At 37.8% G+C, this 14,611-nt stretch overlaps 1 protein-coding gene across 3 annotated transcripts; it reads right to left on the bottom strand.

Annotated features, from left to right (window-relative positions):
* Positions 1 to 8,225: 8,225 nt before the first annotated feature.
* On the bottom strand, positions 8,226 to 12,759 carry LOC103710522 (putative inositol transporter 2). 3 transcript variants are annotated; one of them, XM_008796271.6, is made up of 7 exons: positions 12,627 to 12,759; positions 12,405 to 12,562; positions 10,836 to 10,906; positions 10,014 to 10,349; positions 9,721 to 9,828; positions 8,976 to 9,572; positions 8,226 to 8,862 (listed from the first exon to the last, which is right to left on the bottom strand). In XM_008796271.6, the coding sequence occupies exons 2-7, from the start codon at positions 12,535 to 12,537 to the stop codon at positions 8,380 to 8,382; spliced, it is 1,728 nt and encodes a 575-aa protein (XP_008794493.2). In that variant the 5' UTR covers positions 12,538 to 12,562; positions 12,627 to 12,759; the 3' UTR covers positions 8,226 to 8,379. The 3 variants fall into 3 exon arrangements, with proteins under 3 accessions (XP_008794493.2, XP_089781418.1, XP_008794495.2); XM_089925292.1 differs by having other exon boundaries at positions 10,014 to 10,612; positions 12,627 to 12,703; XM_008796273.5 differs by lacking the exon at positions 12,627 to 12,759 and having other exon boundaries at positions 10,014 to 10,228.
* Between the last annotated feature and the right edge of the window lie 1,852 nt (positions 12,760 to 14,611).

Here is a 14,611-nt window from a genome sequence, read left to right as displayed (position 1 = left end):
CCTCTTTTCTCTTTTCCTCTCCTCCTCTTCTTCTTCAACCTTCCTTCTCAAACCTCCCATATTCTCTCTCGCTCCCAAGCCCCCCTCTCTTCCTCTCTCTATTCTTCTCCCATGAAGGAAAAGGGCGAGCTTGGGAGGGCCGGGCCACGACCGGCGGTGCCCGCGGCCGGGCTCGCGGCGTCCTCAGCCGTGCCTACGGCTGAGCCCGTGGCCGCGCCCTCGGCCTGCCAGCAGTCGACGTCTACGCCGACAGTGATCGCGGCCGAAGCCGGTGGCCGTCGTCGGTGACCCTCGGCCTGCGAGCAGTCCCCTTTCTCCCTTCTTTCTTTGTTTCTTTCTTTGTTGTCCTGAATGAATCAGGAGGAGAGAAGGCAAGGGGGCTTACCTAGCTTCTGGGGAGTACCACGAGCACCTTCTCCGGCGACCGATGTGGGTTCGACAAACCCTCTCTCAGAGAAAAAGAGGAAGGAAGGAGGAAGGGGTATAGTGAGAGAGAGAGAGCTCTAGGAATATACAATATTAGGGTCTTTAGCTGGGGTGAGGTGTCACCCCCAGCTTCCTCCTCGTGAAGGGCTTAATAGCTGGGCCCTCCACAGCCTCCCAGCTGGCACTATCCTAGTCACATCCATCCTCAGGGCATGAGATAGCAGCCATCAAATGGCTGCCAACAATGGGCCCCAGTTGGGCCCATAAGGTGTCCTGGCCCAATGCTCAAGTACGGGCCCAAAAAGGTATTGGGCTCAAATCGGGCCCGGATATTACATAAGGAATGGTCCGATGCTACAACACTTGATGCTTTCTATCCACCATCCATACTAGGTACTCTTCATTGGTCAGATCCTCATGCAAACACATAGTTCATGCTCTACCATATAATTCGGATCCATAACATACATCCTCAGCATTGAAATATGGAATACATTATGCACAGCCGACAGAGCTGATAGTAATGCCAACGGATACACCACTTCTTTGATCCTATCCAAGATCTCAAATGGACCAATATACCTAGGGCTCAATTTATAGCGAACCTCAAACCTCATCACACCTTTAGTGAGAAATACCTTCAAGAAAACATGATCGCCAACCTAAAATTCCAGCTCTCTTCTTCTATTATCAGTATAACTCCTTTGTCTATTTTGAGTTGTGCGAAGTCATTATCTAATTACTCGAATCTTATCTACAGTTTGTTGTACTACCTCTAGACCTAATAATATTTTCTCTCCCATATCATCATAATAAATCGAATATCAACATTCCTACCATATAATGCTTCAGAAAAGCCATCTGAATACTGGCTTGATAACTATTGTTGTAGGCAAACTCAACCAGATATATGTGACTATTCCATGTACCACCAAAATCCATGACACAAGCTCTGGGTTGTTACAAATGGTATCAGAGCAGACTCATCCCATGACCCATATGGAATAGGGGATACTGCAGTAAGAGCTCATTAAGGCTGATCATAGGTCGATTGTAGTGCTTATGATTAGATTTGAATAGATGTAAACTCTTAGCCTGACAAGGATATTAGGACTTAAATGGAAAGAGTATGTGAGTTTCGTGCGGGCATGTATTTAGTCTCACATCGGTTATTCGCCTAAGAGATCATGGGTACTTACACAGGACTAAGGAACCCAAAAAAATATCTTTCAGCTAGCTATTTTGGATGAGGTCCTAAGTTGTTACCTAAAGAATAGTGAAGCCATATATGTGAAACCAAAGATCAAAAAGGTCCATGCAATCCTAATGGCCTCGATTAGGGATAGGAAAGATTATGCAACGATCACGTTAGAGATACAATTAGCAGTGGCTGTAATTCCTCCACGAACTCACTTGACACATATCCATATTGGTTTCGACTTCCTCCCTTATACCATGGCCTCTTCTCCCCATGACACACACCCTTCATTGTCAAACTTGAATGAGAACTATAATACATGACAATGTTTATACCCACAAGCTGCGGGAAGTCTTGAAGCCTTGAGTCCACCAATATGGCCTCCCTGCACTCTCTTGGCTTGCAACAGCTTGATGGAACTGATCTTCTTAGATGATTCTTCTTCCTCAGTCTTTGATTCTTTGAGTGCTTCGATCTCTACATTAACCTCATGAGCTGGATAAAGTTTTCTCAGTATGGATTCAACTTCTTCTTCTCTTCTCTGAAATAGGAGGTGATTGAAATGGGTTATTGGTGGATAGTAATTTATCAAAGAAGGTAGGGGAGGGGTGAGCAGTGGATGATGATGGATTGCATTATCAATTAGGTAAACAGAGTATGTAGGAATAATTGGTACGCTGTTAATAAGAGCTTGCTGGTTGGTGCTTCTTCTCAGACTAGAAAAGCTTGATTCATGAAATATAACATTTGGAGCAACAAAAATCTTACCAAGACAAGATGTAAACATTTGTATCCGCCATGATGCGGTGACAGGTAGGAAAGTATAAGCATGCATTTTGGAGCAAAGCAAAAAAAGTAGAAGCTAAAAGCTAATTAAATCTAGAAACTAGAAGAAGAAACTAGAAAATAATTACAAAATCTAACTAGAACTAAAGGCTAAGATTAAGGGATAACTAGTAGCTATGCCTTACCAATGAAAATCTTCATCATGCTTGAAATTCACCAACGATCTTCGGTGGAGGCTAAGACTTATTGAAATCTAGCATCTATTATTATTTGTCAGAATCCTCTAGGGACTGCTCCAAAGTCCACTAGAGCATGCATATAATCTACCGTACAAGAGAAAGAGATAAACAAGTTGCACTAACAATGATATGCTTTTATTGATTGAATTTTGAGTACATGGGAAGTGTTTATAGCTTTACATAGCTTCTTATTTGAGAAGACTTGTGGGTACCCTCATAATTAGATCAGGATTTAAATTACATTAAAGGCAAGCCTTTTAGAACTAATATGGTCCTTAGGAGTGATGTAAGCATAAAAAATTATTTGACAGTAGTTATTATTCCATCCAAAATGGTCTAATGATAGCCCAACTACTATTAGGCGACCCTTTGGTTGAATAAAATGCAATTTGCTGGCCAAACTAATCGAATAGTAAGATTATTGTCATTTGATTCCTAGCTTGACTACACTCATACTACTACAATAATTTAGCCATAACTTCCTTATCCAAGCTTCAATTGAATCTATTCAAGATGCATTAAAAAATAACTTAAAACTGGACATAATGGATGTAGCTAGAGCTTCAAAAATTCAACTTGTGCTAACCATGGTGATGTCACCTTTTGGATTGATATATATTACATTGCTTTTAACACTGCAATTTGACGTACTATTGACCTAGTTTACAAAATTTGAGCTTATTGGATGCTGTTCCTTAAGAGTTTTCTCATATCCTTTTTGAAATTAGTTTTAGATGAGTCTAGAGGCTGCATGATGGCTAGTGATCATCAAGGATGAAGACTCGGCTTTCAATAATAGAATGGAGATTGCTACATGTGTGGAATATTACATGAAGCCTAGTGATTATTAGAAAGTGATGGATGGCCAAAATATTTGTGCTAGACAACAACATATGCACCTACACCAAGAAGAGCATAAGCAATTGATTCAACTTTATCTACAATTAAGTAGACTCTAAGCGATAGATGCCATGATCAAACATTCCGAGCATTAATCCATAACAAAACAAAAGGGAAGGATTGAAGCTCAAAAATAACATCATTATCAACAATGAATCTTGGGCATTGAGGGAGTCTTAATAGTTGGGCTAGCAAATTAGCTTGCAATCGTCGCTGCTACAATGGAGAAAGTATAGCTTTGATACCTTGTTATGTACACTGAGGATTGTCTTAAACTATATGATACTTTACGCACTACAAATATAATAGTATCAAACTAGCATCTTTATCCATAACGATACCCACATTTGTCAAAGAAAAAGTGGCAACATTATCTCTACTCTCCAAACAATGATATCTTTATTTCTATCTGATTTATATTCAAATCTATACCCAAATCTATATCCATATAACCAATTTTTGATTTGTATAAAAAATGGATAGAAATTTTGTTTCCGAATCGGATTTGGATGGAGATTCTAATATCCCATTAGATCTAGAGGATATCCAGAAAAATTCCTCAAAATAAACAATATAATCTAATATTCAAATCAGTGATCTCTAGTTTGAATCACAAGCCCTCAACCAAGCTGCAACATCCATTACTTTCATAAGGAGTTTATTTTACCTATTCACACTTTTTTAGATCGTTAGATAATCACTTGATGATCCTTAACTCTTTGATGAAAAAAAGAAAATAATATACCTTATTTTATTCTTTATGATATTTTCAAACCTTTATTGTTAAAAGTATTTAAATTATTAACAACTTCTATGTATTCCTATATTTTTATATATTTTTTCTTCCACGCTCACTAAGATAGAAAATTCATGACTATTTTTATTTATACTATGATTAAAAAGTAATAATGATATTTAATGCAAAAATATCAATATTTTATTTTATTTATATTTAAATAATTTTTAGTTTTTATTATTTTAATACAAATCCAATCAAATCGGTGACCTAGATCCTTGATCAAGTCAGCCTCAATGTGGGATTAATAATTATATCTTAAATCCTTAGTTACCTATATATTGTGTGTTTTTTGCATAGTAAATTTATTCCCATTCTTTTTGATTATACAATTAATGTTTGTTCTCATCATTGAATTCTATTAAAAATTTAATTTATATTCGAATAATATCTGACTCATGTATGTATCCACTCAAAATAAATGTGGATATGCTCAATTTCTAATTCACATCCATATCTATTTAGAACAAAAATGGATACTAATTTTGGTATTTATTTAATATCCATATTCATATCTGTAGTCATTGAAAAATATAGAAACAAATATCTTTGCCCTAATTTCAGCATCTGATTGCCATCCATATTCATATCCGAATTTACCTAATAAAAACTAGTATGGATAGGTATATATTGAAGGCTGATCCATGTCTAATATGTTTTTAGCCCTTGGTAGTGGATCAGGCAGCTAATTATGCTTGATAATTTGAGAAAAAATTTTAGTAGTTGGGGTTTCTTGATGTTGAATAGAATTAATTAACTTTTGATGTATTATTTGCTAGAATTAATTAACTTTTGATGGATTATTTACTTGTTTAGAATATAACATAATCATATGTAATTGACTTGTTTTATTTTATAAAAAAATTCATGCATACTATGTAGTTTAAGATAACAATAACACTTTCTTTATGTCATTGCAATTTGCAACAGCAAAGAACATCCATATAAACGAGGATCAACCTCGAAGCCATATATTTTTCCACCGCAAAGTAGATTATCTACATGCAAGATTTGAAAGGGGGGAGGGGTGTTAGAGCTTGTGCAGGTGTATACCTAGTCTCACATCAGTTATACATAGGTAGACATTAGGTACTTATACAAGGCCAAGAAATCTAATAACACCTTCCGGGTAATCTTTTTAGGGAAGGTCCTATCATGTGTTTAATCTTACCTCGGCTATGCATCTTAGGTACTTATTCAGGGATAAAGAATCCAAATAGCATCTTTTTGCTAGCTTTTTTAGGTAAAGCTCTGGGTTATTATAAAAGATATCATAGTGGATCCAATCCATAGCTCATGCAAACTAGGGGACGTCGTAGTACAAGCCATTTGGGATTTACTAAGGGATGATTATGGTGCTTGTAATTGTAATTAGATTTGATTAGATTTGAATCCTTAGCCTAGCAAAGATGCTAAGGCTTAAACGGTATATCAGAGCCCATGAGGGTATTTGTTTAGCCGAATATCAATTAGACACCAGATAGATCTTGGTACTTATATAGAACCAGAAAACTTAAATAGCCCAAGAAATTTAAATAGCATCTTCTATCTAGCTTTTTTGGATAAGTTTCTTTATTATTACAAATAGTATCAGAGTGGATCCAGCCCATAGTTTATGTAGACTAGGCGACACTACAGCATGGGCTCTTTCGAGATTGCCTACAGCCCAATTAAAATATTTGTAATTAGATTCATAGAATTTGTGATTTTATTTGATTGAATTTGGACCCTTAAAGTGGTAGGGATGCTAATGCTTAAACTTTACAAATTCACATGTGAGCATTTGTATTGACATGTGTTTAGTCCTATATTGGTTGTAAGTCAGAAGATCTTAAATATTTTACAAGATCAAGAAACCAAAACAATACTTTCCAGCTAGCTTTATGATGAGGTTTTAGGTTTAAAAATAGTATCAGAGCAAATACTGCCTACAACCCATGTAGACTAAAGAGCCTATTTGGAGCTGACCATGAGCTGGTCGGGGTATTTGTGGTTCGATTTTACTAGATTTGGACCTTTAACCTGGGCCCGTCATGTCGGCCTCCGACTGGGAGGCTTGCTATGCCAAAAGTGAGAATAACCCTATCCCTCTCTTTTCTTTTTGTTTTCTGCCCCCATGTTCATCCTGTGTGACAGCATGGGACGTAAAAAGGGGGTTCCTATCAATACCTTTCAACTAGCATTTTTGGACAATATCCTAGGTTGCTTAAGGGGGCCAAGATTGGGTAACACTACAATTGCATCAGTCAAGGAAGCACAACCTTGTTGGTGGCTACAGGAGGGATGTCATAATGGTGGTGAAAATCAAGTATGATGACCATGCAATAATCCTTGTTAAAAGGAGAGATGATCACTTTGTGCAAAAGTTTAACGGCTAGTACATCATGAGCTTAAGAAGAAGAATCACGTGAAGGATTCAACTTTTTGCTGTGCATTTAACTCGAGGAATTTGAGGTTATATGCTGCTTCTCAATGTTAAGTGAGAGAATATATAAAAACCCAAGATCTCACCTAAAATAGTTAGTCGAAAAGTATTGTTTGGGTTTTTTGCCTTTATACAAATATCCAAGATCTACTAAGTACATAGCTGATGTGGAACTAAACGTATGCCCGCACTGGTCCTCACATGCTCCCTTCATTTAATATGTAGCATCCTTGCTAGGCTAAGGGTGCAAATCTATTCAAATCTAATCACAAACACCACTATCGGCTTGTGGTCAGCATCAATAAGTTCATGCTACAGTGTCTCCTAGTCCACATAGGCCATGAGCCGGGTCTGTTCCAATACCATTTGCAATAACTCAGGCCCTTATCTAAAATGACTAACTGAAAGGTATTATTTGGGTTCTTTGGTTTTATATAAGTATTCAAGATCTACCTAGTGCATGCATAACCAATATGGGACTAAACACATGCCCACACGTGTCTTCGTAGAATATTTTTTAGGTTTTGAAAAGAATAAATTTATGCGGTACTTGGTTCTTTTGTGCAAATCTATCCTTTTGTTCATTGTTGTATCTAATGCATTATAATAAAAGGGATTTGAAAAACTACTCCTCAGCTATAGTTAAGGCTGCAAATGGGTCGGGTTGACCCGTGAACCGACCTGACTTGCTTAGATCCGACCTGATCCATTTTTGGAGGACCCGTTGGGCCAGGTTGGATCCTAAAATTAGACCTATTCTATTTTTCGGATCGGGTCTTAGTTTACTAAATTCAGACCCAGTCCAATCCGTTTGAAATTTGGATAATTTTAGATTTTCAATTCTATAAACCTACCCGATCTGATTCTATAAAATTATTTAGGCTCGCAGGAGTGCAAACATAAGTTCTAAAGCTATAGATGAGTTGACCCGAAATCAGATCCGAATCGGATCCGAATTTTTTTTGCTTTTGTTTCAAGGAGACTGAATAATTCATCTCGCCATCTTTGCTGTTATTCAATGATCAAGTGATTCATGGTACAGTTGTTGTAGGTAACTTTTAATTGCTTTGATTTCTGAGGAAATCATTAACGATTTAGCTGCTCCGTTCTCTCTCTCTCTCTCATGCGCGTGTTTTGGACTATATGCCCTATGCATTGCAAATCATGGCTGAATCACCTCCTGTTAGCAGTTGAATTTCTAGGAAAAATGTCAAGCACTCACAAAACAAAATTCTAAATGATCCAATGGAATTGCAGGCAGCTTATTCATCTGGTTATATTAACCTAACTCATCAATATATCCCATGTAACCTTACCATCTTGTGACTATATGCACTATCTTACGAATGTCTCCTAAACTAAAGATTATCTCACAATTATCAGTATCTTGAAATAGGTTTTACTAGTCGCTTAGCATCTTCTGTTTTTAGTTCTAAAGAAATTTTTCGTTTTCCATTTTTCAACAATCAGAGAAGTTGACTGTATTTAAGGCCTTAGTTACAATAGTCCATGCATCGATTTAATTCTTGTGTTCCTTACCGAGTTCTTAGATCAGTATTTCTTAGAAAGGACACAATCACAAAACAATAAAATCATCTAGACTCCTCACTCATACATCTGAATTCTTTTTCATCTGATCCGGTCTCTTCGTCCAAAACTTGAATCGAAGATTCTTCTGCTCAAGCATCTTCTCCACCTCCTCGATGGGCAGACCCTTGGTCTCTGGTACAAAGATCAACACAAAGAATAGTGCAGCAACTGATATGAATCCAAAGATCATAAAGGTATATGAAGTTCCAATTGCCTGAGTTAGAGATAGGAATGATTGCGCCACAATCAGGTTTGAAATCCAGTTTGCAGTGGCTGCAATTCCCCCACAAACTCCCCTGAATCTCAAAGGATATATCTCAGAGTTCACAATCCATGGCACGGTTCCCATCCCTGGAGAGAAGAATATGATGTATAGTGCCAATCCAATCAATGCTAACCATCCATATCGGCTTGGACAACCTCTCTCATACCACATCCTGCCTTCACCATGACACACACCCTTCACTGTTTTATTTGATATCAGGCATGCTCCAGGAAACAGCTGCAAAAAACAAGTAGGAGTAACAAAATATTCAGAAAATTTAGGTGAAGATAACCGAAAGTCCAAAATGCTTCGGAGGTTCCAAAGCCAAGTATTTTTGATGAGTTTGTTACCTTGTCAGCAGCAGAAGCACAGAATGCACAGTCTGGAGATGATGCTTTCAAGCATTTCATGCAATCCCAGCTAGTCGAGGCTGATCGATAGTCCGGGCAGGTATATTGAGCAAAATGGGCCGTCTCCTGTCGACTAACACTTGGTGAGTGTGATGCGGTCTCATGGAAGACTGCTGATAGAACTCCGAGCGATAGAACAACACCACATAAACTGATGATCAGAAGTTTCTTCCTCCCTGTCCTGTCAATGAAGTAGATGCTGACTATCGATCCCATAGCATTGAGACCGGATGTCACAAGAGAGAGCGCAAGCGCCGTCTGGTTCGATGTGAAGCCAGCTAACTGGACAATGGTAGGACTGTAGTACATCACAGTGTTTATGCCCACAAATTGCTGGAAGACCTGAAGCCCGACTCCAGCAATCAGCCCTCTGCGCACGGTCTTGGTTTTCAACAGCTTCATGAAATTGATCTTCTCAGATGATCCTTCTTCCTCAATCTCAGCTTCAACCGATCCCTTGAGTGCTCTGATCTCTCCATCAACCTCATGAGCAGGATAAATTTTTCTCATTATGGTTTCAGCTTCTTCTTCTCTTCCCTGAAATTAACAAAACAAAATTTCCATATCACACTCTTCTAAGTGAAACAATAGGTACTTACGAGTATGTGTTAGTGTTATGATGAATGCAAAGCAATGTGAATGCTATTATAACTTTGAGCTATTTTTGTATGCAGAAAACTAATACCTTTCGATAAAGCCACCGGGGTGATTCAGGTAGGAGTAACATCAAGACGAACTGTAGCAAAGCAGGAACTCCAGCTATTCCAAGCATCCATCTCCATGTTCCAGGTGCCTAGATTGAAAACCAAAACAATGATAAAGTTTTCTTTCTCCAACCTTGATGACTATAATAGAAATCTTCACAAATTACAGGCTTAAAAGAAAGTCATTCATAGCTAAAAGATTCAGAAAATTGTTTTCTATGACATTTTTATTGACCGACTCTTGAATTGGTGCTGCAGCAGTCTGGTTGTTTACCTTTGTGAAGGCTAGGTTGATGAGATAGGATAAGAACTGGCCTCCGGTTATGAGGAAGCCATTGGTGCTGACAAGTGCGCCCCGGACTCTTGCTGGAGAGGCTTCGGATATGTAGAGTGGGGCTGTCATGGAGGCCATTCCCACACCAAGGCCAACAAAGACACGGCCTACAATGAGGAGCGTGGGGTTAGGAGCAGAGGCCATGATGACAGCACCTGTAAAGAAGAGGAAATCAGCGACGAGGATCGATGTTTTCCTTCCAAAGCGATCATTTGCCCATCCTCCAATTGCTGCTCCTATGATTGCCCCTGCAACTGCTGTGCTCACAATACTCTCCTATATTTTCATTAACCATGTCAATTGAGGGATCAGTAATTGTTGATACTTTTCTTTATTTTTGAGAGGAAATGAATGGTGCATCCTCTCAACAGAGTGACTGTTGATATTCAATACAGAATTTTTATGAAGTTACACCATGTTGAGAAGATGCAAGAGGTGTCAGAGCTTAGAAGATGGAGTTGGGAAACAAGTGCAGTGGAGCACAAATTGTGTATGATGTCAATCATTAGACATCAGATCATGTCAAAATGTTCCCCCACCTGAAAATGTTCAGTTGATAAGGATGCCGCTTAGGTAGATGCTGAAATTATACGGTCATAGAAAAAACAAACACTTGGAGCTGGTGAATTCTGCTTTTAAAGAAGTGGAACATATTTTCCTACTATAATACATCCTTAAAAACAGTAAAAAGTAGAGAAAAAAAATTCAGGGAAGGAAAACATTGAAGACTAAGAAAAGTAGGCATGAACAGTGATTCATCACCTGTAACCATGTCTTCTTGTCGACTGAAGAAAAATCATCGCGAATGTAAAGTAATGCTCCAGAAATTACTCCTGCAAGTAGAAGATGATGAGTTAGAACATCAGTTCACTTTAAATTCCAGGAAACAGATACATAGTTCCAACTTGCGCATTACTTTTACATCATCCAATTAGCGCATCTTCCCATCAGTGAGCAAAAGGGCAGAATTGATTAAGCTATGTTGTGGAAAATGATTCATTAGGAAAGTTATTTTGCCTATGACTTCATTAAGATATTTTGTTTCAGATACTCGACTTCCACCTTAACAAGCCTTGTCTTGTTTATTGATCTCAAGGGATGATCTATGAAAGTTATCCACCTATGTCATGGTGATCTGAATTTCTATACATCATCTGGATCAGGAATTCATATCTAGTTGGGTCTGAAAAGGATTACTCATAAATCAAAGAGACCAACTCTAATGGCCTCAGAAAGTTGGTTTAGGTCAGGTCTAGTTTTCAATTTCTTACATCAAATTGAATAGGGTGTAGTCATTTAGTGTCTACCGTCCACTCTAATGATGAGATTTGGCCGGGTTGGATATGTTGAGCTCTATTTAGACCTGACTTTGCCCAAGACATAGATCAAATATTCTGATATGGACCTGATCGAAGATTTTTCTCAGATCAGGTTATTTTGTGTTGTGTTTGGTATGACCAGCATACAAACCCTATATGTTTGGCAGCTAACTAAGTCATGATTACATGGAGGCTAAGCTAAACCTTGATCAACAAATCCCATCTCAAATATTTGGATGTGAATCTTTTTCACTTAAATATGAATTTCCCTGTCATTAAATGGATTAAATGCAAAGTCCTGAGTGAAGATTATGCACAAACAGCAAAGCATATATGTTGGTTCCAATTTTACATTCCATTATTAACATGAAAAGGATCAAAATCAGAAAAAGCAAAAAGAACAAAAAGGAAAAACAAAAGATGAAACTCTCTTGAATAGGCAGTTCAAAATTCTTGAGTGCTAGGCAATTTTATTCCTGTCATCCAAAGTACTAAACCAGTTAATTAAATAAATTTATTGAATTCTTCCCATTAAATATGAAGAGATCACATCTTAGTTTTCTCCACAAAGCTTCATGAATAGAAATATGGCCCATGCGGAGGAAAATGTGGGAGAAAATTGTTGAACTTGATGTCAGAAAGGGAAATTGTAATTAATAAACTATAAGCTTCAAACATAGTACCATAAGCTGTTCAGGGATATATTTTTTATCCAAACCACAGTTCAACAATTAACAAAATGTTATTTATGTACATTTCATTGCCTCTGCTGGATCTATTTTCTTTATCAAAAAGAAATTATGGGGTTTCTAAGATTTCATCTTGAGAAATATAAAAAAGAAATTCAGAGAAGAATTCCTTCTTTTTGAGGTAAATCTCAAGGCAGCAAGGCACTTCCCCCTCTTCATTAAAGCGAAAAAAAAAATACAAATAATTTAAATATATTTATAGGAGAGCAGAAAAATTCAGAGGAAGAATTGAAGCATATACTAGCTGTATATATATCTCTTACCAGTATCATATCCGAAGAGCAGGCCACCGATCCCTGCTGAGAAAGCCAGTCGAAGAACATAAGGATTTCTCCATGCAAGAGAGAAGCACTCCTTGAAAGCCGACGAATCCACTTCATGAACTCCTCCTTCCATTGTCTCCTGTTAGGCTGCAGATTGTCTGAGGATAATCCCTTCAGTAGGATATGATGTTTATATAAACACAAAGTTCTGATGGAACTCACTCTCTGTTGAACAAGTCCACTCCCTTGGTGTGTCCGCGCGCGGGCGCGCGTGTGAGAGAGAGAGGGAGGGAGGAGTCATTGATAACGTAAGGATAAGGAGTCCTACTCATGGACGCAAATGAGAAGATTCCAGGGAAGGCACGTCCCTTTCCAATTGACTCCCATGATTCATGGTTAAATGCTATTAATAAACAGTAAAATAGATTGATATTAAAAAACGAGCCCCAACGGTGCCGGAATGTGAACTGTGGATGACTCTTCCAGGTTGCTGGTTTATTTATAAATCTACTGACAAACGTCCAACCACGTAGCGATCTGTCTTTAGGATGAGACGCACTCTTATGAATAAATTTACTACAATAAGTACGTAAATTTAATACACTGAAGAAGCCTTAAGGACCACGCTTCCCAGTGGCTACATGGGGAAGATCAGAAATATCAGTAGTTGGGAATAGAATGCAGAGTCTTGGAAAAGAAAATGATCTATTCAGGGAAAATGCAGTGACCCTAAGATTTGACTGAATAGCATCATGGTTCATATGCTGATAAAACGTTCCCTTTGGGTCCTACCTTATAAATGTCACACACTGGAAAAGTTAATTACTTTTCTGAAACATGGTAGATTGAGTAACCTCTTTGTGCTTCTCTTGATTTAAGATTTGTTTTTTTTTACAGAATTGGGTGTCACATGAAATTCCAGGGAATAAGGTTAGGTGGATGAGCTATGGGTTGGTCATTATTCCTCTTTTTTATTTTTTATTTTTTTAACAGAATAGGCTAAAGGAGGCTTCAGTGGATTGGCTCGCTATCAAGAAGGTACAGAGGCAGAGCAGTGGGCTAGATATGGTTGAGCCTATGGGACCAGTTTTGATCACATGAGCAGTAACTGCAATTATGGGGGAAAAAATCTTTTGGTGCATGCACCAGAGGAGATATTTCCTTTCTATCACATAACTATAGCACCGATCTTAAAGCGGAAACCAAAAAAGCACGACAGGATGAGACTACCAATAGAGTCCACCCATCCCGTGACTTCTAAAAAAAATAAAAATAAAAATAAAAAAAAATGAAGCATCTTCATATTGTCCATCCTGTAGCTCTTCTTCCTTGGGAAGCCTTTTCGTCCTTCTCCATCTGGTCATGAGGCTGCCTCCTCTTCTCTAAATTTCTTTCTCCTCCTTTCTTTGCTAGTATGCAATTTGTGGTCATTTAGCAAATAAGTCACCCAATACATAGTTTCTAGATTATAATATTCAATAATATATAATACATGATAAAATGGTACACATCTAACAAATTAGGCATCTAGCAATTCAATACATACTTTCAAACAAATCGATACATACCTCCAAATAAAGCGATGCACAGTTTATAGAATATAGTGTCAACTAGTATACATTCTATAGCCACATGATACATACATGGCAAATTAGTCATAAAGTGATCTGATACACACTTCTAGGCAAATTGATAAATGGTTTTTAGAATTTAGTGTTTATCAATACATAGTCCATGGCCATGTGATACATATTTAGTAAATAAGTCATCTCGAAAAGAGAAGGAGAAAAGGACTCGAGGAAGAGGAGAAAAGCCTTATGAACGGATGGAGAGGGACTGTCGGCTTTACGAAGAAAAATAGTGAGCTACATGACGAACGAGCTTATAGATGAATGGTTTCACAAGACAGAAGAGCTAGGGGAATATGGTGTGAGGATGCTTCGCATATTTTTTTTTTCTTCAGGAAGTCATGCCTTGCCTCTTCGATTTTCACTTTAAGAACGGTGCCATGGGATATGTGGCAAAACAAGAAAGCGGTGCCCAGTTGATCTCCTCTAATGCGTGCATCAAAAGATTTTTGTTCGCAATTATGAATCTCTTTTTCTCAAAGTTATGAAGAGATATGCTTGCTTTGATACATATAAATGGTACTTAATTGATTTTTTTTTTTTTGAATGAAAGATGGAGAATTAAAAATTGATACTAAA

The sequence above is a fragment of the Phoenix dactylifera genome, chromosome 9, assembly GCF_051530095.1.
Source record: "Phoenix dactylifera cultivar Ajwa chromosome 9, Ajwa_hap1_PhDact_Kaust_v1.1, whole genome shotgun sequence".
NCBI classification, from domain to species: Eukaryota; Viridiplantae; Streptophyta; class Magnoliopsida; order Arecales; family Arecaceae; genus Phoenix; species Phoenix dactylifera.
Note: the sequence above shows the minus strand (reverse complement) of the source record. Positions and strands in the feature narration are given on the sequence as shown.

Coding starts and splice junctions, on each gene's coding strand:
- LOC103710522 (XM_008796271.6), bottom strand. CDS start 12,537: ATGGAAGGAGGAGTTCATGAAGTGGATTCGTCGGCTTTCAAGGAGTGC. Junction 10,350..10,835: donor ACAAGAAGACATGGTTACAG/GTGATGAATCAC, acceptor ATGAAAATATAG/GAGAGTATTGTGAGCACAGC. Junction 9,573..9,720: donor CCCGGTGGCTTTATCGAAAG/GTATTAGTTTTC, acceptor TGTTAATTTCAG/GGAAGAGAAGAAGAAGCTGA.